The following is a 25,158-nucleotide window of genomic DNA, read 5'->3' as shown; positions in this document are numbered from 1 at the left end:
AACGCCCACCGCCCGCCTGACTGCCCCCACCCCCTCTCCATACACGCGCAGGAGCCATCTTGGATCAGATGCACGCTGGGAGTTGTAGTCTTTCTCTCGCGGTGGGCCTGCGTGGGGGCTCACTCCCTGAACTACAACTCCCACAGCGCACTGCGCGAACGTCCAGGGTTTGTGGAAAATTACTAAACATCATACGTTAGAGTCCGGGAAAGATCCTGGATATAATGTAGGACGTCATTCAGCCCATTGTACCTGTGCTGGCTCTTTGCAAAAAAACGATCCAACTAGTCGCACCCGCCTGCTCCTTCCTAATAGCCCTGCAAATGTTTTCCCTTCGAGCACTTATTCAATTCTCTACTGAAAATTATAATTGAATTTGCTTCCACCCCCTTTCAGGCAGTGCATTCCAGATCACAACAGCTCGCTGCGTAGATTTGTTTTACTCCTTGTTTATTTTATCAAAAACATTCATGACTTTGAACACATATTAATCTCCCCTTAACCTTTCTCACCCAAGAAGAACAACCCCAGTGCATCCATTCTCTCTCCATAATTGAAGTATTTCATCCTTGGTACTATGCTAGTAACTCTGCACCCTCCCCAAGGCCTTGACATCCTCCCTAAAGTGCGGTGCATGGAACTGGCCACGATACTCCAACTGGGGTAAAACAAATGATTTATAAATGATTAGCGTAACCATATTGCATTTTACTCTATGCTTCTATTTATAAAGCCAAAGATCCAAAAAGCTTCTTCAACAGCGTATTCAACTTATACTTCCACCTTCAAAGCTGCACATTTCCAGGTCTCTCTTCCTCCACCCTCTTTAAAATTCTATGATTTCGTTTATATTACGCTGCTACAACATTTGGATCTAGCAACTAACTAGTTCAGAATAGAGGACCAGAGGTTCAGAAAGATGCCATCGCTTAATAATTTAAAGATAAACCGAGAGAAGAGAATGGGTCTATGGTTTGGAATTTCCGTTGCAGCAGACATTTCAGCCTGGGTATCGGGTGTTGATCTTGATTGATATCTTCATGCTCAGAGCTCAGATGACAGAGAAATACGGACAGGAACTTTCACCCAACTCATCCAGTTCACTGCACTGTTATAAAAAAAAAGTAGCATCGAGGAATCAGAACACTGAATAAGACTTTAAACTGTTTTATTGTTTTGTGCCACTTTCTGAAACTTAAGTGAAATATTATGATTTATCGACCCACTGTTATTTGACTTTTGCTTAATTTACTTTATTTCTTCATAAGTCCAATTTATAGTTTGTAGCCTGTTATATATGCCTTCGAGAGGTTTTGAGATGAGTGTGTATATCGTTTTCCCAGAGCATGTTACCAAATAGATTAGTTTGTGCTTAAAACCAGATGTAGTTAGTAGAAAACAGGGATTTGCCTATGGAAGCAGTCCTTTGCATTAGGTATGAAATAAAGTTTGCAGAGTGCCAAATTATAAACTCTTTAATGGAGAATTTAACTCCATCATAAATCAAAAGTAGCAGAGTTGTTGTAGGGTCAGGTTCCCGATTCACTTGTTACACTGGGGAGAAATTTAATGCATTATGGAATAGATGCTCCCTGTATCGAAGTGGCCCCGCGTCCGGTTGTTAGGGGGTTGCTAAGAGACAGGCTGGTTACATTCCAAACAGATTGTAACCGCGAGAAGCCCAGGCACTGAATACATTCCAACAGCAGCGAGAGAGGAAGAGAAACAGAGACGGGGAGACAACGTGTCGGGGAGAGACTGAGAGACAGACACAGACAGAAAGAGAGACAGAGGCAGGGAGGCAGAGGAAGAGAGGCAGAGAGTCAGAGACAGAGACAGAGCCAGAGAGATATGGCTGACGATGAAGAAGAAATTTTGTCGGGCCCAATCTGCTCGTACCTCACTTACAAATCAGAGGGAGATCGGCTGTATATGCTGGGCGAGTATGAAAAGGCTATCAACAGTTATTCACACGTAAGTTAAATAAAAAGATTACTGGCCAGAGGGGCACAGCTAATAACCAGTTAAACTCGTGCAAGCGAGTGATGTTGTAACTCAAAGAACCCGACACTATTTTCACAGAATTGAAGGGAGGCAGGTAATGTGACACGAGGGGATTGTGACTGGTTATTTCCAATCTGGACTCTTCTTTGTTTCTCTGGGGAATTGGGACGGGGTGGGGGGTGGTGAGCTTCAGTGAGGTGCAAGTTCCCATGAGTCGTTTTCCAATTCGAATCAGAGTTCTCACTGCAGGACGTCTTGTGCTGCTCCACAGGTCACAACAGTCACCTGGAGTTGTTCACGGAGCTGGCAATGACGACTGCTTCAGAAATGGATATGAGGCTGCACTGTCCATTAAATCCTGCTCAGCTTGATAGGATATTTTCGTCTTCCCCCGAAGTCCATTTGGAAGAGACTGACCTGTCCTGGGAGTGTTTGATTGGGATAGTGTAGAGGGAGCTTTACTCTGTAATAAAGCCAGAAAATGCTGGAAAAACTCAGCAGGTCTGGCAGCATCGGTGGAGAAGAGCAAAGTTGACGTTTCAAGTCCTCATGACCCTTCAACAGAACTAAGTAAAAATAGGGAAGGGGGTGAAATATAAGCTGGTTTGGGGGGGGGGGGGGGGGGAGAGGGGGGGGTGTTGTTGGGACAAGCAAGCAGTGATAGGAGGAGATAACCAAAAGATGTCACAGACAAAAGAACAAAGAGGTGTTGAAGGTGGTGATATTATCGAAAAGAATGTGCTAATTAAGAGTGGAGAGCAGGACAAGCAAGGTACAGCTCTAGTGGGGGTAGGGTGAAATAAACCATGGGTGGAATACATTTAAAAATAATGGAAATAGGTGGGAAAAGAAAAATCTATATAAATTATTGGAAAAAACAAGAAGGAGGGGTAAGAAACGGAAAGGGGGTGGGGATGGAGGAGGGAGTTCAAGATCTAAAATTTGTTTTGTTTCTGTTTTTGTTTTGGATTTCCAGCATCCACAGTTTTTTGTTTTTATCTCTGTTTAATTGACTGCCACTTCTCTTCAAGAAATGCCTACCTTGAAGAAGTTTTGTTCTACTCTCCGTCAGGATTTTCGAATCGCTCTTTTGCCTTGTTCACCTTCATTGCTTTCCATTTCTCTCCTGGTGTTTGACAAGGTGTTTACTAAAACCCACTTTCACAACCATATTTCCTTTCTCAGTGACTGTCTACGTCTCTGGCTTACCCCACGTGGATTTCAACTGAAATTCCATCCCTCATATTTCGAACCCACCCAGGATTACAGGTATCTCCGGGACATAAAACATTTCTCGGACTGCTATTCCCGTTGCATTCTGAGATCCACACTCAGTGCCATGCGGCGCCATATGAACACACTCGACCTCTCCCTCCAGCAGCACCACTGCACCCTTTTTCAAAGCTGCATGTGCCCCCAGTTTCATTTTGTTCTTCGTCTCATCCGACGCCTCAACAAGAAACTTTTTCTCTTTCTCTCAAGTGCTAAGGAACACAAGCTCCAACAACTCATCTACACCGACACCCATCCAGGACCCTCCACCCCTACCTGTCCCTCTGTCCCCACCCCATCTTCCAATCCCAGCCCCGGCCATGTATTCACTATACCCCTTGACCTTCCCCTCTCCAACGCTGAATGTTCAGTGCTCAGCAAAGGACTTAGTTTCATACCCTTACGCCCTCATCTCAATGAATTTCGGGCTCGGCACGATGCTGAACTCTTCTTCCGCCGTCTTCGTCTCTATGCTCACTTCTTTGGGCAGGAGTCCTCTCCCCGTTCAATGGATCCTTTTACCCACCTCTAATATTCTCCCTCCACCTGGACCCCTCCCTCTGGATTCTTACCTTCTCTTGATCTTTCATTGAGAACTGTCGGCGTGACATTAGTCGTCTCAATTTCTCTGCTCCTCTCACCCATTCTAACCTGTCTCTCTCTGAACTTACTGCACTCCGTTCTCTCAGGTCCAACCCTAACATTGTCATCAAACCCACTGACAAGGGTGGTGCTGTTGTTGTCTGGCGCACTGACCTCTACTTCATGGAGGCTGAGCGTCAACTTGCAGACACTTCCTCCTACCTCTCCCTGGACCATGACCCCACCACTGAGCATCAAGCCATTGTTTCCAGGACAGTTACTGACCTCATCTCCTCTGGAGATCTTCCTTCCACAGCTTCCAACCTGATAGTCACCCAACCTCAGACGGCCCGCATCTACCTCCTACCCAAAATCCACAAACAGGACTGTCCCGGCAGACCGATCGTATCAGCCTGTTCCTGCCCCATGGAACTCATTTCTCGCTATCTTGACTCCCTTCTCTCTCCCCTTGTCCAGTCCCTTCCCACCTACATCCGTGATTCCTCTGACACCTTACGTCACATCAAAAATTTCCAGTTCCCTGGCCCCAACCGCCTCCTCTTCACCATGGATGTCTAATCCCTCTACACCTCCATCCCCCACCGGGATGGTCTGAGGGCTCTCAGCTTCTTCTTCGAACAGAGGCTCGAACAATCCCATCCACCAATACTCTCCTCCGTCTGGCTGAACTTGTGCCCACACTGAACAATTTCTCCTTTAACTCCTCTCACTTCCTCCAAATAAAAGGTGTGGCTATGGGTACCCTCATGGGCCCCAGCTATGCCTGTCTCTTTATGGGGTATGTGGAACATTCCTTGTTCCAGTCCTACTCCGGCCCCCTCCCACAACTCTTTCTCCGGTACATCGATGATTACTTCGGTGCTGCTTCATGCTTTCATCGGGACCTGGAAAAGTTTATTAATTTTGCTTCCAATCTCCACCCCTCCATCATTTTCACCTGGTCCATCTCTGAAACTTCCCTTCCCTTCCTTGACCTCTCTGTCTCAATTTCTGGTGATAGACTGTCCACCAATATCCATTACAAGCCTACCGACTCCCACAGCTACCTCGACTACAGCTCCTCACACCCCGCTTCCTGTAAGGACTCCATCCCATTCTCTCAGTTCCTTCGCCTCCGTCGCATCTGTTCTGATGGTGCTACCTTCAAAAACAATTCCTCTGACATGTCCTCCTTCTTCCTTAACCGAGGTTTTCCACCCACGATAGTTGACAGGGCCCTCAACCGTGTCCGGCCCATCTCCCGTGCATCTTCCCTCACACCTTCTCCTCCCTCCCAGAAACATGATAGGGTCGCCCTTGTCCTCACTTATCACCCCACCAGCCTCCGAATTCAAAGGATCATCCTCTGCCATTTCCGTCAACTCCAGCATGATGCCACCACCAAACACATCTTCCCTTCACCCCCCCCCGGCGGCATTCCGTAGGGATCGTTCCCTCCGTGACACCCTGGTCCACTCCTCCATCACCCCCGACCCCTCAACCTCCTCCTACGGCACCTCCCCATGCAAACGCAGAATATGCAACACCTGCCCCTTCACTTCCTCTCTCCTCACCGTCCAAGGGCCCAAACACTCCTTTCAAGTGAAGCAGCATTTCACTTGCATTTCCCCCAACTTAGTCTACTGCATTCATTGCTCCCAATGTGGTTTCCTCTACATTTGAGAGACCAAACGCAGACTGGTTGATCGCTTTGCATAACACCTTCGGTCTGTCCGCAAACATTACCCAGACCTCCCTGTCGCTTGCCATTTTAACACTCCACCCTGCTCTCTTGCCCACATGTCTGTCCTTGGCTTGCTGCATTGTTCCAGTGAAGCTCAATGCAAACTGGAGGAACAGCACCTCATCTTTCAACTAGGCACTTTACAGCCTTCCGGACTGAATATTGAGTTCAACAATTTTAGATTTTGAACCACCTCCCCCCATCCCCACCCCCTTTCCGTTTCTTTCCCCTCCTTCTTGTTTTTTCCAATAATTTATATAGATTTTTCTTTTCCCACCTATTTCCATTATTTTTAAATGTATTCCACCCATGGTTTATTTCACCCTACCCCCACTAGAGCTACCTTGCTTGTCCTGCTCTCCATTCTTAATTAGCACATTCTTTTCGATAATATCACCACCTTCAACACCTCTTTGTTCTTTTGTCTGTGACATCTTTTGGTTATCTCCTCCTATCATTGCTTGCTTGTCCCAACAACCTCCACCCCCCCCCCCCCCACCCCCCCACCCCCCACCAATCCCCCCTTAAACCAGCTTATATTTCACCCCCTTCCCTATTTTTACTTAGTTCTGTTGAAGGGTCATGAGGACTCGAAACGTCAACTTTGCTCTTCTCCGCCGATGCTGCCAGACCTGCTGAGTTTTTCCAGGTATTTCAGTTAACGTTTCGAAACCGTATGACTTTGTCTGAAGAAGATACATACGGACTCGAAGAGTTGACTCTGTTTCATTTTCCACAGATGCCTCCAGACCTGCTGAGTTTTTCCAGCATTTTCAGGTTTTATTTTAGATTTCCAGCATCTGCAGTATTTACTTTTACCTGAGCTTTACTCTGTATCTAACCCCGTGCTGTACCTGCCCTGCGAGTGTTTGATGGGGACAGTGTGGAGGGAGCTTTACTCTATATCTAACCCCGAGCTGTAACTGTCCTCGGAGTGTTAGATGGGGACAATGTAGAGGGAGCTTTACTCTGTATCTAACCCCGTGCTGTAACTGTCCTCGGAGTGTTAGATGGGGACAATGCAGAGGGAGCTTTACTCTGTATCTAACCCTGTGCTGCAACTGTCTTGAGAGTGTTTGATGGGGACAGTGTGGAGGGAGCTTTACTCTGTATCTCACTGCCCTGGGAGTGTTTTGATTCTATGCAATAAACATGGAAAGCATTTCATTCAGGGTTAACTCTCACCTTAATGAATGCAAAATAAATAATTTTAAAATATGCTGGATGTTGAGGTTTGTCGCAATTTTTATTGCAGGCCCTTCAACAAGAACCAAAGAACAGAAACTGTCTGGTTGCCCGTTCACGATGCTTCCTGGCAGTTGGAAACACCACACTTGCTCTGAAAGATGCAGAGGCATCCCAATTGGGCAATAAAGAATTCTACAAGGTAACGTTAGTATAACAATTCATTTAGTCGATTTATTCCCTTTGATGTTTCTCTTCCTTTGGCGCTATACCTGAATGGCCATTTTTTGTGTGTATGGAATTATAGAATATTTACAATAGAGAACCAGCAGAGTCGCTGAAGGTAAGCATTGCAGGTGCAGCAGGCGGTAAAGAAGACAAATGGTTTGTTGGCCTTCATAGCCAGAGGATTCCAGTACAGGAGCAGGGATGTCTTGCTGCAGTTATACGGGGCCTTGGTGAGAGCACACCTGGAATATCGTGTGCAGTTTTGGTCTCCTGATCTGAGGAAGGATGTTCTTGCTATAGAGGGAGTGCAGCAAATGTTAACCAGACTGATTCCTGGGATGGCGGGTCTGACACATGATGAGAGATTGAGTCGGTTGGGATTATATTCGCTGGAGTTCAGAAGAATGAGGGGGGATCTCATAGAAACCTATCAAATTCTAACAGGACTAGACAGGGTAGATGCAGGAAGGATATTCCCAATGGTGGGGGAGTCCAGAACCAGGGGTCACAGCCTGAGGATACAGGGTAGACCATTTAGGACTGAGATGAGGAGAAATTTCTTCACCCAGAGAGTGGTGAGCCTGTGGAATTCACTACCACAGAAAGTAGTTGAGGCCAAAACATTGTATGTTTTCAAGAGGGAGTTAGATATAGCTCTTGGGGTGAAAGTGATCAATGGATATGAGGAGAAAGCGGGAGCAGGCTATTGAGTTGGATGATCAACCATGATCATAATGAATGGCAGAGCAGGCTCAAAGGGCCAAATGGCCTACTCCTGCTCCTAGTTTCTATGTTTCTATGAGAAGGAGACCATTCAACACTTCAAGCCCATTCCAGCTCTCTGCAAGAGCAACGAAACTAGTCCCCCCCACCCCCCCCACATTTTCCCCATAGCCCTGTCATTTTTTTCTGTTCAGGTGCTTATCCAATTCCCTTTTGAAAGCCAGAATTGAATCTCCCTTCATCACACCCTTAGACAATGCATTCCAGATCCTAACCTCTCACTGCATTAAACATTTTTCCCCATGTCGCCTTTCATGCTTTTCCATTAACCTTAAATCTGTGTCTTCTGGTTCTCCATCTTCCACCAATGGGAACAGTTTCTCCATATCTACTCTGTCCAGACCCCTCCTGATTTTGAACACCTCAATCAAAACTCTTCCTACCAGGAACTCAGTGGCAATTAGGTTCCAAAACCATGGATCAATAACACCCCAAGTGACTGTTTTTCTCAATTGGCTTAGATGAATGCTAATACTATTTGACTTTGAGGGGCATCACAATCAAATTCCAACTGATCCTTGTCCGGTGCCCAAATACTTGCAATTTTCAGCAATGGAGAGAATTTGGAAGCAGGAACCCTGGTTGATTTCCCCACCAAGGCCATGAGCCATCAGTACTGCTGTCCCAACTCAAACCACCTAACACAGCTCAGACCAGGTAATATAACAGGGATGGCTCAGGTATTTGTATGGATAAGCTCGGGCTAAGTGAGGGTGCACTTAAAGTTGACATCTCTTTGGTGAAGTTGGGGGGTTGTATTATTCATTCACGGGATGTGGGCTTCGCTGGTTGGGTCAGCATTTATTGCCCATCCCTAGTTGCCCTTGAGAAGGTGGTGGTGAGCTGCCTTCTTGAACCACTGCAGTCCATGTGGTGTAGGTACACACACAGCACTGTTAGGAAGGGAGTTCCAGGATTTTGACCCAGCAACAGTGAAGGAACGGTGATATATTTCCAAGTCAGGATGGTGACTGGCTTGGAGGGGAACTTCGAGGTGGTGATGTTCCCATGTGTCTGCCTCCTTTGTCCTTCTAGATGGTAGTGGTCATGGGTTTGGAAGGTGCTGTCTAAGGAGCCTTAGTGAATTCCTGCAGTGCACTGCTGCTCCTGTGTGTGGGTGTTGGAGGGAGTGAATGTTTGTGGATGTGGTGCCAATCATGTGGGCTGCTTTGTCCTGGATGTTGTCAAGCTATTTGGGTGTTGTGGGAGCTGCACTCATCCAGGCAAGTGGGGAGTATTCCATCACCCTCCTCACTTATACCTTGGTGATAGTGGGTAGGCTTTGGGGAACCAGGAGGTGAGTTACTTTTCGCAGAATTCCTAACCTCTGGCCTGCTCTTGTATCCACAGTATTTATATGGCTAGTCCAGTTAACTTTCTGGTTAATGGTAACCCCAGGATGTTGATAGTGGGGGATTCAGTGATGGTAATGCCATTGAACATCTAGGGGTGATGGTTAGATTCTCTCTTGTTGGAGATGGTCATTTCCTGACATTTGTGTGGTGCGAATGTTACTTGCCCCTTGTTAGCCTGGATATTGTCCAGATTTTGCTGCATTTGGACATGGACTGCTTCAATATCTGAGGAGTCACAAATGGTGCTGAACACTGATGATTGCACATCCCCACTTCTGACGTTATGATGGAAGGAAGGTCATTGATGAAGCAGCTGAAGATGGTTGGCTCTAGGACACTACCCTGAGGAACTCCTGCAGTGATGACGATCAGAGGGACCTTGGTGTGCATGTCCACTGGTCCCTTAAGGTAGCGGGACAGGTAGATAAGATGATTAAGAAGGCATATGGAATACTTTCCTTTATTAGCCGAGACATAGAATATAAGAGCAGGGAGCTTATGCTGGAACTGTATAAAATGCTGGTTAGGCCACAGCTAGAGTATTGCGTGCAGTTCTGGAATCCACATTCTAGGAAGGATGTGATTGCACTAGAGAGAGTGCAGAGGAGATTTACCAGGATGTTGCCTGGGCTGGAGAGTTTTAGTTATGAGGAGAGATTGGATAGACTGGGGTTATTTTCCCTGGAGCAGAGGAGATTGAGGGGGGACATGATTGAGGTGTATAAAATTATGAGGGGCATAGATAGAGTAGACAGGAAGGAACTTTTCCCCTTGGTGGCAGGATCAATAACCAGGGGGCATAGATTTAAGGTAAGGGGCAGGAGGTTTAGAGGGGATGTGAGGAAGAATTTTTTTCACCCAGAGGGTGGTGGGAATCTGGAACTCACTGCCTGAAAGCGTGGTAGAGGCAGAAACCCTCATAACACTATGGGTCTAGTGCTGGAAAATGGGATTAGAATAGTTAGGTACTTGCTTAGTGCAGTCTCAACGGACCGAAGGGCCTTTTTCTGTGCTGTACACCATGTCTCCATGTCCTGGAGCTGAGATGACTGACCTCCAACAACCACAACCATATTCCTTTGTGCTAGGTATGACTCCAACCAGTGGAGAGATTTCGCCTGATTCCCACTGACTCCAGTTTTACTAGGGCTCCTTGATGCCTCCCTCATTCAAATTTTTTTTTATTTATTCATGGCTAAGCCAGCATTTATTGCCTATCCCTAATTGCTCTCAGAGGGCAGTTAAGAGTCAACTACATCACATTGCTGTGGGTTTGGAGTCACATGGAGGCCAGGCCAGGTAAGGATGACAGATATCCTTCCTTAAAGGAAGGAAGGACATTAGTGAACCAGAACTGACAATTGTTCGTGGTCATCATTAGACTTTTATTTCCAGATTTTTATTGAACTCAAATTCCACCTCCTGCCATGGCAGGATTTGGACCCAGGTGTCTCTGGATTATTAATCTAGTGACAATATCACTCCACCATCACCTCCCACATGCAGCCTTGATGTCAAGGACAGTCACTCACCTCACCTCGGGAGTTCAGCTCTTTTGTCCATTTTTACAAGGACATGTTTCTACATGTTTACATTACAAGGCTATAATGAGGTCAGAAGCTGAGTGGCCCTGGCAGAACCCAAATTGGGCATCAGTGAGCAGGTTATTGCTAAGTAAGTGCCGCTTGATAGCACTGTTGATGAACCCTTCCATTACTTTACTGATGATCAAGTGTAGACTAATGGGCAGTAATTGGCCAGGTTGGATTTATCCTGCTTTTGTGCACAGGACATGCCTGGGCAAATTTCCACATAGCTGGGTGTATGCCAATGTTGTAACTGTACTGGGAACAGTTTGGCAAGTTTTGGAGCACAAGTCTTCAATACTATTGCCGGAATATTGTCAGAGCCTATAGCATTTGTAGTATCCAGTGCCTTCAGCCGTTTCTTGAGGTCACATGGAGTGAATTGAATTGGCTGAAGACTGGCATCTGTGATGCTGGGGACCTCCGGAGGAGGCCGAGATGCATCATCCACTCGGCACTTCTGGCTGAAGATTGTACCAAATGCTTCAGCCTTATCTTTTGCACTGATGTGCTGGGCTCCTCCATCTTGAGGATGGGGCTATTAGTGGAGCCTCCTCCTCCAGTGAGTTATTTAATTGTCCACCACCATTCATGATTGCATGTGGCAGGACTGCAGAGTTTAGATCTGATCCGTTGGTTGTGGGATCACTTAGCTCTGTGTATCACTTGCTGCTCATGCTGTTTGGCATGCAAGTAGTCCTGTGTTATTGTTTCACCAGGTTGACGTCCCATTTTTAGATGTGCCTGGTGCTGCTCCAGGCATGCCCTCCTACACTCTTCATTGAACCAGAATTGATCTCCTGGCTTGATGGTAATGGTCAAGTGGGGAATATGCTGGGCCGGGAGGTTACAGGTTGTGTTCGTGTACAATTCTGCTGCTGCTATTGGCCCACAGCACCTCATCGATGCCCAGTCTTGAGTTGCTAGATCTGTTTGAAATCTACTCCATTTAGCATGGTGGTAGTGCCACACAACACAATAGAGGGGATCTTCAATGTGAAGATGGGATTTCGTCTCCACAATGACTGTGCGGTGGTCACTCCTATCGATACTGTCATGGATACCAATGCATTTGCAGCAAGCAGGTTGGTGAGGATGAGGCCAAGTATATTTTTCCCTCTTGTTGGTTCCCTCACCACCTGTCGCAGATCCAGTCTAGCAGCTATGTCCTTTAGGACTCAGCCAGTTCAGTCAGTAGTGGTGCTACCGAGCCACTCTGATGGATATTGAAGTCCCCCACTCAGAGTATATTCTGTACCCTTGCCACCCTCAGTGTTTCCTCCAAGTGGTGTTCAACATGGAGGAGCACTGATTCATCAGCTGAGGGAGGGCAGTATGTGGTAATCAGCAGGATGTTTCCTTGCCCATGTTTGACCTGATGCCATAAGACTTCATGGGGCCCAGAGTCGATGTTGAGGGCTCCCAGGGCAACTCCCTCCTGACTGTATACCACTGCGTCGCCATCTCTGCTGGGCCTATCCTGTTGGTGGGTGTGCCGTTGTCATTTCCGGTGCCTAGGTTGATGCCAGGTGGTCTGTCTGGTTACAGAACTGAGTGTCTTGCTTCAGAGGCTATTTCAGAGTCAACCACATTGCTGTGGGTTCTGGAGTTACATGTAGGCCAGACCAAGTAAGTATGTCAGATTTCCTTCCCTAAAGGGCATCAGTGAACCAGATTTTTTTTTTTACAACAATGGTTTCATGTTTATACTTTTAATTCCAGATTCAAGTTCTACCACCTACCGTGGCGGGACTCGAACCCGAGCTTGGGTCTCAGGATTACTAGTTCAGCGACAATACCACAATCCTATCGCCTCCGCAGGCCTGGAATTGCCCCAGAGGTGCATAATATCGGTGCATTGTGCTGGATACCGGCAATGTAAATTTAAAGCTAGTAATCATTTAATAATTAAAGGTTCCCCAGATTATAAGGGTCCTACGAAGCAGTCCGATGTTTATTAAAATTAATGTGCACATTTTAAAAACAATAAAGGGTCTTTTAATATTTTGTTGCCTTGTTAGGGTCTTTATCGAAAGGCTGAAACCCTGTATGCTAAGGGTGAGTTTGAACTCGCTTTAATGTTCTATCATCGAGGACATAATCTCCGTCCAGATGACCACAATTTCCGTCTGGGAATTCAGAAGGCTCGGGAAGCTATTGACAACTCTGTCGGAAGTAAGTGTGTGCTAGTGGACGGGATTGCCTCTGATCCTCCACTCCCTCTCTCTCTCTCTCTTTTTCTGCCTGATTCTGGTGTCAGGACTGTGCCTCACCTGGAGCTGCTGACTTCAGACCTACAGTGTGGATCGCGAACGAGGTGGGGGGAAAAGGGAGGGAATATAGACAATGTTGTGGGTGGGCGGAGGCCTGGGTGAAGAGAAGGATTTTTATACCAGAAACAAAAAATGTTGGAAATACAGAGCAGGTCTGGCAGCATCTGTGGAGAGAGTAACAGGATTCAGAATAACATAAGAAATAGGAGCAGGGGTAGACCATACTCCTTGAGCCTGCTCCACCTTTCAATACGATCACGCCACTTCTAATGAAAGGCCACAGACCTGAAACATTGGGCTGAATTTTACATTCAGCTTTGGGAACCCTGGGACCAATTGGGAGCCTGAGCCCAAACCTACTGACAGCGGGACCAGTTTGGTAGCTTTACCTCCTAATTAGTTGCCTCTGGGTCCACCCTCTAATTAAGGAAGGCGAGCAGACTCCTGATGCTGCCAGTCCATTCAGAAGCCTCAGCAGTGTCACTGGCGGAGGTAGGTGCTGCCGAGGCAGGTTGGTGACCTCGAGGGTGCCTCGAATTGGGAGCGCCCTCGGACAGGTAGTTAGAAATCGTAAATTCAGGATGGCCAAGGGCAAAAGGCCTGACCGACTGGAGGGAAAACCTCTTCAGGGGATTGTTGGGGCTTTGAGGGCTGCCCTTCATGCCTGCGGCACCCTCTTTGAGGAGTTTCAGTCACCAATGCCTCCCAAGCCGTGTGGAGGTCACCCCCATGAAGCTGGAAGCCTCCCCACACAGGACAACACCCCCACCACGAGCAAAATATTAAAATATTGGCAGCCCCACTTAATGGCCCCAGTAGGAGCTTTAATGATGCAAATAGCTCCCCGGCATCCGATCCACACCCTGGGCCGCCTCCAGGCCACCTCTAGGCGGCAGGCCGACATGGGGAGCTGTCCTCAGGCGGCTCCCCGCTTTTTGCCCAGCTTCCACCGCTCCCTGTCACCCTCTCACAGACGCTGCCGAAACTTGCTGAGTTTCAGCATTTTCTGTTTTTTTTTATATCAGGATTCCAGCAACTGCTGTATTTTGCTCTTGTAGCCGGTGCTTTAACTGGTTTTTGAAAGCAAGGAGGGATGTGGTGAGATGGAGGCTGTGAGGGGCAATGGAGAGAGCTCCTGCTGCTTTGTAGAGGGGGGGAGATAATTGGCAGGAATAAGGTGTTTACAGTTTGGGGACCGAATCAGGTTCTGGCTGACTGAGCAGCAGACTGTGCATTCTTAAAACGTTCACACTGGGACCAAGGTACAATACACTGGAGTAAAACAAAGTAACACAAAAAAACTCCGAATTGATTGACCTGTACTTCATTCAACAGGGGGTGGTGGGGGGGGGGTGGGGGGAAGCAGGAAATAAGTAAAATTGAATAAACGGAATGGGATTTGCTCAGAGCTCTGTCCATTTCTCCACAGCTGCTGTCAACTCCCAACACCAACACTCACCCATTTAATGATTCATTTGATTATCACACAGGCCCTTCCTCAGTGAAGCTGGAAACGAAAGGGGACCTGTCCTTCTTTTACAGACGAGAGGAGGTGAGCTGTTTTAACGGGGGCAAACGCCTCGATTGGTTCTGGAATTCACAGGGTTTATGAACCTTCCGTGGATGGTGAGGCGGGGGTGGGGGTGGGTGGGGTGTGGGTGCCATGGTTTGAGGCTGAGGGATACGGTGAAACCTGTTTATTTATTGGGTGTGAGAGTCAGGCCAACATTTATTGCGCTTCCTAGTTGCCCTTAAGAATGAAGTGATGATGAGCTGCCTCCTTGAACCGATGCGGTCCATGTGGCTTATAGATTTTGGTGGCAGTTTTGACGCAAATGAGTGTCTGGCTCGGCCATTTCTTGAGGCGGTTACCAGTCAACCGCATTCCTGTGGATTTGGGACATTAGTGGACCAGGTGAACTTTTAGGACAATCCGATAGTTTTATTCCGGATCCAAACTTTTCACTCCAGATTTAGGTAATTCACTGAATTGAATTCCCTAATTCAAGCAGGTGCTGGGATCTGAACTCGTGTCTTCTTTAGTTTCTGTTGTCGCTCCAGGACAGTGAGAATGAGCTGATCAAACTTTCTATCTCTCATGAAGAAAGTGGTGCCAAAGACCAAATCCCAACTGCGACGGCAGAAATTACACCTGAAGCGGCAGAGTATGAAACCGGAGCAGGACGAGCCGAAAACCAACAAAACGGTGCGAGTGCTGCTGGGCGAATTGTATGGAGACAAGGAATACCTGGAAAAACTGCTCCTGGACAAGGGTAAGGAGCCACTATCAGTATAAGTGAATTGTCGGTGTGGTTGTCAGCTCAGTAGACTCATGCCTGTGACTGCCCAAGCAGTGTGAGAACACTGAAACAGCCTGTTTTAAAGGTGGGGGAGAGAGAGAGAGAGAGAGAGCTCCATCATTCTGTTTCACCACCTGAACCCCATTCAAACAGAAACCCTTCAAAAGACAGAAACTCCTCTTCGGTGGAAGGATCAGCACGTGGACAGGGTGCCCAGCATTTACACCAAACCCTGGTTTCTTCACCACTAAAGTGCAGATTCGGTATCTCCTGGTTTTCACTCCCTGTGCAAGGCAGAATTCAGACCCCACGGTTATGTTTGCAATGTTCTCTTTCCCTTTCCAAACGCCCGCTTTGTTCCATTTGCCCTTTCTGAGCCCAGACTGAAGGTTCGACTGGAGAACCAGCTGCCCCCCCAGCCTGTCCTCACCTTCGACTTCCACATTTTCCAGTGGTGGGGGTAGGAGGCACTGGATAACTATCAGGAGTGGCCGTTTGAGCTGACCCTTCCCTTGTCCCGAGAGCAAAATTCCAGTTTGAATTCGCTGCCTGTTCTTTAATTGTCTCCCTTTCCTCGCCCTGTATGTGGTGCTGATTCCCAGCAGCAGCTCACCCTCCAGTGTTGACCCAGAGAGGGTCATTCATCAAGTGTGGGCTGAGATACTGAATGTCTGAAGAGCAATTGAGCTCGAACAGCTCACAATGTGTGGAGGGCAGCAGAACTCGGCCCAGTTTTGTCCTGACCGGACATTTAATCGCACATGTTTTCCAGCTGAAATCACTGGATGGTGACCAGGACCAGGAGCCCAGGCTGATTCTTTTTTTAAAAAAACTGAGGTCAGTTGTTGTGCTCCCGACTTCTGAGACTTAAATCCATTCATTTACACAGCCCGGGATAAAATCTGAGCTTAGAATGATTTGCAGCAAAGCTTCCAGTCCACAATCTCCGGCACAGCCCCTTCCCCTACCAATGTCTCTCCCCCCTTCATCTCGTCCTTACTGAATGGCCATTGGATCCCTGCATTGATTATCCTCACTCCCAACCTACCTCTGCACCCTCCACCAGCCTCCCATCCCCTCCCTCATCCCTCCCTTTTGCTGGGTGACTCTTCTTGGTCCCACACTTTGAAACTCTCTCTACATCCCCTCCCTCGCCACTCTCTCTCTCTCTCCAGCAGCGAAAACCGAACTTTCCCCCAAACTATTCGCCGCCTCTCTTAACTGCTTCACAACAGGTGGGCTCGACTATCAGAGTTGCGGGTGTGAAATTAAATCGAGGTTAAAAGGTGCATGTAAAAGATCAAACCGTGCTATTTTGCAACAGAGCATGTGCTGAACGGCCTCTCTCTGTGCTGTAACTGTTCTGCAGTTCTATGGTTCAGTTACTGTTCCAGCAGAGGGAGCTCAGCGCCCTCCAAATCGACAAATTATTTTTCATTCCAGTAAATTTTCAATTGGAAACTTTTGAGCTGAGAGTTAAGGGGCTCTGCGGGGAGCTGGCTAGACAGCTCATGGGTTCCTCTAAACTACAGTGTTAAAGTTTCCAGTAGCTGTGTCACCCTGGGGAGGCTGTGACAGGATGTCAGATATTTCCCCACACAAACTGGGAAAATAATTAAAGAAGCCCCTTAACCGCACCCCCGTACTCCACGACCATTCATAACCACCAGTTCACCCACCCCCCCACCCCCCCAGTCTATCTGCTTTTGGAGAGGGGATGATGGAGAGCTGAGTGTGGGCAGTCTAATCCCCTCTTGCTCTGCCAGTGCTGCCCAGGCTTCCAATCCATAGAACCATAGAAAAGTTACAGCACGGGGGGGGGGGGTGGGGGGAAGGGGTGGGTGGGGGGTGGGGGGGTACGGGGGTGTGGGATGTGGGGGGTGGGGTTCTGGGGGGGTTGGGGTACGGGGGTTGGGGTACGGGGGGGGTTGGGGTTGATGCAGAGTTGGGGGGCTGGTGAAGGAAATCAGTTGAACTTTTGATCTCTATGCATTGATTCAAGCTGGAAACGGGGGAGGGGTTCGGGGGGTGGGGGTGGGGGGAGAGGCGCTGGTGTAGTGGTATTGTCACTGGATTAGTAATCCAGCGCTCAGGGTAATGCTCGGGGGATCCGGGTTTGAATCCCACCATGGCAGGTGTTGGGATGGTGCCGTAAAAACCCATGTGGCTCACTAACGTCCTTTCAGAGAGGAAATCTGCTGACCATAACTGGTCTGGCCTACATGTGACTCCAGACCCACAGCAATGTGGTTGACTCTTAAATGCCCTCTGAAATGGCTTAGCAAACCACTCAGTTGTAACAAACCGCTATAAAGTCACAAAAAAGGAATGAAACCGGACAGACCACCCGGCATCGACCTAGGCACCGGAAACGACAATGGCAATCTCAGCCCTGTCGACCCTGCAAAGTCCTCCTTACTAACATCTGGGGGCTAGTGCCAAAATTGGGAGAGCTGTCTCACAGACTAGTCAAGTAACAACCTGACATAGTCATCCTCACGGAATCATATCTTACAGATCATGTCCCAGACACCACCATCATCATCCCTGGGTATGTCCTGTCCCACCGGCAAGACAGACCCAGCAGAGGTGACTGCACAGTGGTATACAGTCAGGGGGGAGTTGCCCTGGGAATCCTCAACATTGACTCTGGATGCCATGAAGTCTCCATGGCATCAGGTCAAACATGGGCAAGGAAGCCTCCTGATGATTACCATGCACCGTCCTCCCTCAACTGATGAATCAGTGCTCCTCCATGTTGAACACCACCTGGAGGAAGCACTGAGGGTGGCAAGGGCGCAGAATGTACTCTGGGTGGGGGAGCTTCAACGTCCATCACCAAGAATGACTCGGTAGCACCACTACTGACCGAGCTGGCCGAGTCCTAAAGGACATAGCTGCTAGACTGGGCCTGCAGCAGGTGGTGAGGGAACCAACAAGAGGGAAAAACATACTTGACCTCATCCTCACCAACCTGCCTGCTGCAGATGCATCTGCCCATGACAGTATTGGTAGGAGTGACCACCACACAATCCTTGTGTAGATGAAGTCCCATCTTCACAATGAGAACATCCTCCATCGTGTTGTTTGGCACTACTTCCATTCTAAATGGGACAGATTTTGAACAGATCTAGCAACTCAAGACTGGACAAACATTAAGTTCTATGGGCCACCAGCAGCAGCAGAATTGTACTCAACCCCAGTCATGGCCTGGCATATCTCTCACTCTACCATTACCACCAAGCCAGGGAATCAACACTGGTTCAATGAAGAGTGCAGGAGAGCATGTGAGGAACAGCACTAGGCATACCTAAAAATGAGGTGTCAACCTGGTGAAGCTACAACAAAGAACTACTTGCGTGCCAAACAACATAAGCCGCAAGTGATAGACAGAGCTAAGCAATTCCATAACCAATGGATCAGAACTAAGCCCTGCAGTCCTGCCACATCCAGTTATGAATGGTGGTGGACATTTAAACAACTCACTGGAGAAGGAAGCTCCACAAATATCCTCATCCTCAATGATAGGGGAGCCCAGCACATCAGCGCATAAGATAAGGCTGAAGCATTTGCAACAATATTCAGCCAGAGTAGATGATTCATCATATCCTCCTCCAGAGGTCCCCAGCATCACAAATGCCAGTCTTCAGCCAATTCGATTCATTCCACATGACATCAAGAAATGGCTGAAGGCACTGGATGCTGGACAGGCAATAATACTGAAGACTTGTGCTCCAGAACTTGCTGCACCCCCTAGCCAAGCTGTTCCAGTCCAGCTACAACACTGGCATCTATCTGGCTATGTGGAAAATTGCCCAGGTATGTCCTGTACACAAAAAGCAGGTCAAATCCAACCCGGCCAATTACCGCCCCATCAGCCTACTCTTGATCATCAGTAAAGTAATGGAAGGGGTCATCAACAGTGCTATCAAGTGGCACTTGCTTAGCAATAACCTGCTTGCTGACGCTCAGTTTGGGTTACGCCAGGGCCACTCAGCTCCTGACCTCATTACAGCCTTGGTTCAAACATAGACAAAAGAGCTGAACTCCCGAGATAAGGTGAGAGTGACTGCCCTAGACACTAAGGCCACATTTGACCAAGTGTGGCATCAGGGAGCCTTAGCAAAATTCGAGTCACTGGGTATTAGGGGAAAAACTCTCTGCTGGTCTGAGTCATACCTAGGACAAAGGAAGATGCTTATGGTTGTCAGAGATCAGTCATCTCAGTTCCAGGACATCACTGAAGGAGTTCCTCAGGGTAGTGTCCTAGGCCCAACCATCTTCAGCTGCTTCATCAATGACCTTCCTTCCATCATAAGGTCAGAAGTGAGGATGTTCGCTGATGATTGCACAATGTTCAGCACCATTCGCGACTCCTCAGATACTGAAGCATTCCATGTCCAAATGCAGCAAGACCTGGACAATGGCTTGGGCTGACATGTGGCAAGTAACATTCACACCACACAAGTGCCAGGAAATGACCATCTCCAACAAGAGAGAATTCAACCATTGCCCCTTGATGTTCAATGACATTACCATCACTGAATCCCCCACTATCAACATCCTGGGGGTTACTATTGACCAGAAATTAACCTGGACTAGCCAGAGAAATATTGTGGCTACAAGAGCAAGTCGGAGGCTAGGAATCCTGTGAGTAACTTGCCTCCTTACTCCCCAAAGTCTGTCGACAATCAACAAAGCACAGGTCAGGAGTGTGATGGAATACTCCCCACTTGTCTGGATGAGTGCAGCTCCAACAACACTACAGAAGCTTGACACCATCCAGGACAAAGCAGCCCACTTGATTGGCACGACATCCACAAACATTCCCTCCCTCCACCACCAATGCACAGTAGCAGCAGTGCGTACCATCTACAAGATGCACTGCAGGAACTCATCAAGACTCCTCAGACAGTACCTTCCAAATCCATGACCACTACCATCTAGCAGGACAAGGCCAGCAGATAGATGGGAACACCACCACCTAGAAGTTCCCCTCCAAGCCACTCACCATCCTGACTTGGAAATATATCGCTGTTCCTTCACTATCGCTGGGTCAAAATCCTGAAACTCCTTCTCTAACAACACTGTGGGTGTACCTACACCACATGGACTGAAGCAGTTCAAGAAGGCTGCTCACCACCAACTACTCAGGGACAATTAGGAATGGGCAATAAATGCTGGCCTAACCAGCGAAGCCCACATTCCTTGAATGAATAAAAAGAAGTCGAGTGAGAACTGTATTTGTGTTAACAGTGATGCCCGTCATGGTCGATCAACCTATTGATAGTCTGGTGAAGGGACTGTACGGCAATTGGCGCTACAGCCTTTACCCCAGTGACAGTCAGAACATTCTGGAAAGAAATAGAGGGAGTTTGGGAGTGGGGTTTGGGACGTTCACTGTAAGAATCGTTGATGCATTTTTCCATGTTGCGAGGTTTACAGAGCATTTCACATTCATCTTTCCCTCACTGGAAACAGAACTGATGAAGACGAGCACGGAGAGTGGAGGAACCATCCAGGATCTGATAATGAGCGGAATTGCATTCCTTGACACACGAACTGAGTTCTGGAGGCAGCAGAAACCTATCTTTGCCCGAGAGCGAGAGCAGAGAATAAAGGCACAAAGCTGGAAAAGCCAGAGAAAACAAATAGAGTCAGAACAAACTACTTTCATCCTCGAACACATGGAGGAAATCGACATGTGTATGTGAAACAGATACAGTAGTAACAATCATCAAACAGATTGGGTTATATCCAGCTAACTATTGCGCTGTTTCTAGTATGAATTTTCATTAGAATGAAACTCCCACTACAGGCACTAGTGTCATTTATAATCTCACCCCCCATTAATCACTCCCAGGGCAAGTACAGCACGGGGTTAGGTACAGAGTAAAGCTCCCTCTACACTGTCCCCATCAAACACTCCCAGGACACATACAGCCCGGGGTTAGCGTGAAAGAGTGATGTGTCTTGGCTTTCACTCACTCTCGTTCTTGTTTCTTGTTTGCTCAGTGTTGGCTGATGGCTATGCTGAGGAGTGTAAGAATAAGGCCATGGAGCTGATGCAAATCGTGAAGGAATGGTCACAAAGAGAGGTTCCCAACAAGGCGGAATTCCTTGGGAATCTGTATAACACCATCGGACTCGCTCAGGTTGAGCTAGGCGAATTTGAGGATGCTCTGGCAAGTCATCATAAAGATCTGCAAATTGCAAAGAAGTAGTGAGTACAATCCATCAATTATTTCTATGTGGACGCTCCTCAACTATTACAATCCAGATAACCAGGTGGTGAAGAATAGAACTGGAGCGTAGTCTGTATACACTTATAAGATTTATTTACAGACACACATTACAAACATGCAGCACCTAACCCAGCTAACTAGTTTCAGTCTATGTATAGGAGCACAAGTGAGCCCACCACCCGAATACAACGAAACACCAATTAATATACAATTAACACCAACTTTGAAATGCCAGCCAGCACTGGGGGTGGGACCAGTCCTCACTGTAACAATACAATTCCAGTGTCCCACAGCATAGAGATAATGCCCCTCACATGGGCTAGTGAATTCCTTAGACAGAATGGCGATTAGGCAGCTACTGTTGGACCTTTACTGAGGGATGGTGGGTGTGGGGTATAATCCACTACTCTTGATTACCGTATAGTGAACCCTGCTCAGAAGTAATCAGTGGAAAGGTCAGGTGGGTCTCACTGTCTAGACTCACACAAAAATATTGACCAGCTGATGGAGGCGGCAGAGGGGAACTGATGCCCATGGAGCCTAAACCCTTCCGCAGATAAGAGCAGAAAAAAAGGCTTCTTTTAGAGGGAAAAAAGCAGAACATTTCTGCAATGTTCATGCTTGTTTTCAGATCCCTCCATGGCCTTACCCCTCCCTATCTCTACAACCCTCTAAGATCTCTGCACTCCTCTAATTTTGGCCTCTTGAGCATCCTAATATCCACCATTGGCGGCCATCCCTTCAGCTGCATGGGCTCCAAGCTCTGGAATTCCTTTTTAAGACTTACCGCTTTTCCAAACTTCTGGTCACCTCTCCTATTATCTCCTCATGTGACTCAGTGTCAAATTTTGTCTGAATATGTACCGATTAAGTACATTGAGAGGTTTTACTGTGTTAAAGACACTATATAAATGCTGTTATTAATACTGCACAGTTTAAAATGGTATCAAAAAGGAATAATTTTTCATCACTTTTTTTTAAAAACTGTGAACAGTGACAACTTAGAGGCAAAATCAAGAGCCCTGGACAACATTGGCAGGGTGTATGCAAGGATTGGCGAATTCGCAAAGGCTGTGGAGGCGTAAGTATGATGCATGGAGCTGAGGTGTTGACAGGGGTTAACCTGAAACTCCACGAATAAAGCACTTTCCCCCCTAGGCCAGTGCATCCTGTTTCAATTTCTGAAGGTACTTGTATAGTAACAGGATATTGCACTAGGTTAAAGTAAAATCCTGGTACAACACTTCCTAATTACAGGTTTGATCCTGGTGAAGGTGGAAGAGTAGAAACCATCGCTGTAAGATTTAGTTCAGGTATGATCTAATTGAATGAGGGAACAGGCTATAGGGGCTGAATGTTCCTAAATTCCTATAATTGTGAGATTCCAATTTTCTCAAAAGGGCCTTGCTTAATAACTGAACTGGATTCTTGCAATTGTGTTTATTGCTGAAAAAAGGCACATGTTGTTGAAGCTTTTTGTCTTGCACTCATCAGGACAATTTGCAAGAATACCAAATGTAAAGGGACCAACAATTTATACTGCATAAGATCAGCCTTATCGGCAACCTCATAAATAGGGCCCGAACCATTTGGTTATTGTGCATGCTTGATACTGAAATAGGGCCCATCAAAACCATTCTGCATGATAATGGCTACCCTGATCAGATCACTGCTTGCTGTATATTGTACAAGCTCATGAATGGGTCTAAGGCTGCCACTTTTGGTCCCAAAAAGTGCCCAGTTTACCTCAGAGTACCCTGGAAGGGTAAGTTGTCTCAAAAATTTGAGCAACAGGTGAAGTTAGCTGTTTCACGCTGCTACAATGCAGCAGCAACATGACTGGTATTTGCCACTAACAGGATGCTGCCATCAAGCTATAGAGACATTTTACCTATCACACGAAAGAGTAATGTGGTATATGAGTTTCAGTGCCAGTGTGATGCTAGGTATGTAGGCTGTACATCCCAAAGACTGGAGGATCATATCAAACAGCACGTCCCTTCGGCTGTTCGCAAGAGGCAAAGTACTGACCGTACCCAACCAACCCGTGCTTGCAAAACTCAAACATAGTGACCAGCATGAGATGTGGTTCTGCAATTGGATAACATTTGCTCAACAATCTTGAGTGTGCTAAGAATTACACTGACAACCGATTTAAGATTATCAGTCAGACTCACAGTATGGCTCACTTACATGTGCAAGAAGCTACATTCACAGAGCCCTGTCCTTTGCAGACAGAAAGAACATGTACACACATTGTTCCTTTTTCAACTAAACAAAATAGACGACAGCCATTCTCAAGGTCCCAACTTCACCCTTTGGTCTATCCTAGTTAGCTGATCTCAGTCAAGGGACACTGGAGCGATCCTCCAACTGGCGCAAGTTTTCTCTCTCTGTCTTGAGCCTAGGAACAGAGGAATATAGGAACAGGAGTGGGCCATTCAGCCCGTCGAGCCTGCTCTACCATTCAATTAGATCATGGCTGATCATCTACCACAACACCACTTTCGCGCACTATCTCCAGATCCCGATGTCATTAGTCTCCTGAAATCTATCAATTTTTGTCTTGAACATACTCAATGACTGAGCTTCCACAGCCCTCTGGGGTAGAGAATTCCAAAGATTCACCACCCTGTGAGTGAAGATCCTCATCTCAGTCTTAAATGGCCTACTCCTTATCCTGAGATTATGTCCCCTGGTTTTAGACTCACCAGCCAGGGGAAACATCTTATCTACTTCCACCCTGTCACACCCTGTAAGAATTTTGTAAGTTTCAATGAGGTCACCCCTCATTCTTCGAAACTCTAGAGAATACAGACCCAGTTCCCCAATCTCTCCCCATAAAACAATCCCACCATCCCAGGGATTAATCTGGTGAACCTCTGTTGCACTCCCTCTCCTTAGATAAGGAGACCAAAACTGTACGCAATACTCCAGATGCAATCTCACCAAGGCATTATACAATTGGAGCAAGATATCTTTACTCTTGTACTCAAATCTCCTTCAATTAAGACCAATATACCAGTTGCCTTCCTAATTGCTTGTTGCGCCTACATGCCAATTTTTAGCGACTTGTGAATAAGGGCACCCAGGTCCCTTTTGATACCCGCACTTCCCAACCTCTCACCATTTAAGAAATAATCTGCCTTTCTGTTTTTTCTACAAAAGTGAATAATTTCACATTTATTCACATTATATTCCATCTGCCATGTTCTTGCCCATTCACTTAGCCTGTCCAAGTCCCCTTGAAGCCTCCTTGCATCCTCCTCACAACTTACGTTCCCACCAGTTTGGTGTCATCAGCAAATTTGAAAATATTACAATTGATCCCCACATACAAATTATTTATATAGATTGTGAACAACTGTAGACTTAGCACTGATCCTTGTGGTACCCCAGCAGTAACACCCTGAGAATGATCTGTTCATTCGTATGCTCTGCTTTCTGCCTTTTAACCAATTCTCAATCCATACCAGTATATTTCCCCCAATCCTGTGCACTCTAATTTTATTTACTAACCTCCTGTGTGGGACCTTATCAAAAGCCTTATGAAAATCCAAATACACCACATCCACTGGTTCTCCTTTATCAATGCTCCAAG

General features: G+C 47.1%; 1 protein-coding gene across 9 annotated transcripts in view; it reads left to right on the top strand.

The window, feature by feature from the left end:
* Positions 1 to 1,677: 1,677 nt before the first annotated feature.
* odad4 (outer dynein arm docking complex subunit 4) overlaps positions 1,678 to 25,158 on the top strand; it is a 90,150-nt gene continuing 66,669 nt past the window's right edge. For all 9 annotated transcript variants that reach the window (XM_078529486.1, XM_078529485.1, XM_078529484.1 and 6 more), the window contains exons 1-8: positions 1,678 to 1,974; positions 6,858 to 6,989; positions 12,761 to 12,914; positions 14,503 to 14,564; positions 15,117 to 15,285; positions 20,794 to 21,018; positions 21,328 to 21,535; positions 22,552 to 22,638. In XM_078529486.1, the coding sequence (XP_078385612.1) occupies positions 1,852 to 1,974; positions 6,858 to 6,989; positions 12,761 to 12,914; positions 14,503 to 14,564; positions 15,117 to 15,285; positions 20,794 to 21,018; positions 21,328 to 21,535; positions 22,552 to 22,638 (1,160 nt within the window). In that variant the 5' untranslated portion in view covers positions 1,678 to 1,851. The remainder of the gene's footprint in view (positions 1,975 to 6,857; positions 6,990 to 12,760; positions 12,915 to 14,502; positions 14,565 to 15,116; positions 15,286 to 20,793; positions 21,019 to 21,327; positions 21,536 to 22,551; positions 22,639 to 25,158) is intronic.

This window comes from Cetorhinus maximus, chromosome 25, assembly GCF_964194155.1.
Source record: "Cetorhinus maximus chromosome 25, sCetMax3.hap1.1, whole genome shotgun sequence".
NCBI lineage: Eukaryota > Metazoa > Chordata > Chondrichthyes > Lamniformes > Cetorhinidae > Cetorhinus > Cetorhinus maximus.
Note: the sequence above shows the minus strand (reverse complement) of the source record. Positions and strands in the feature narration are given on the sequence as shown.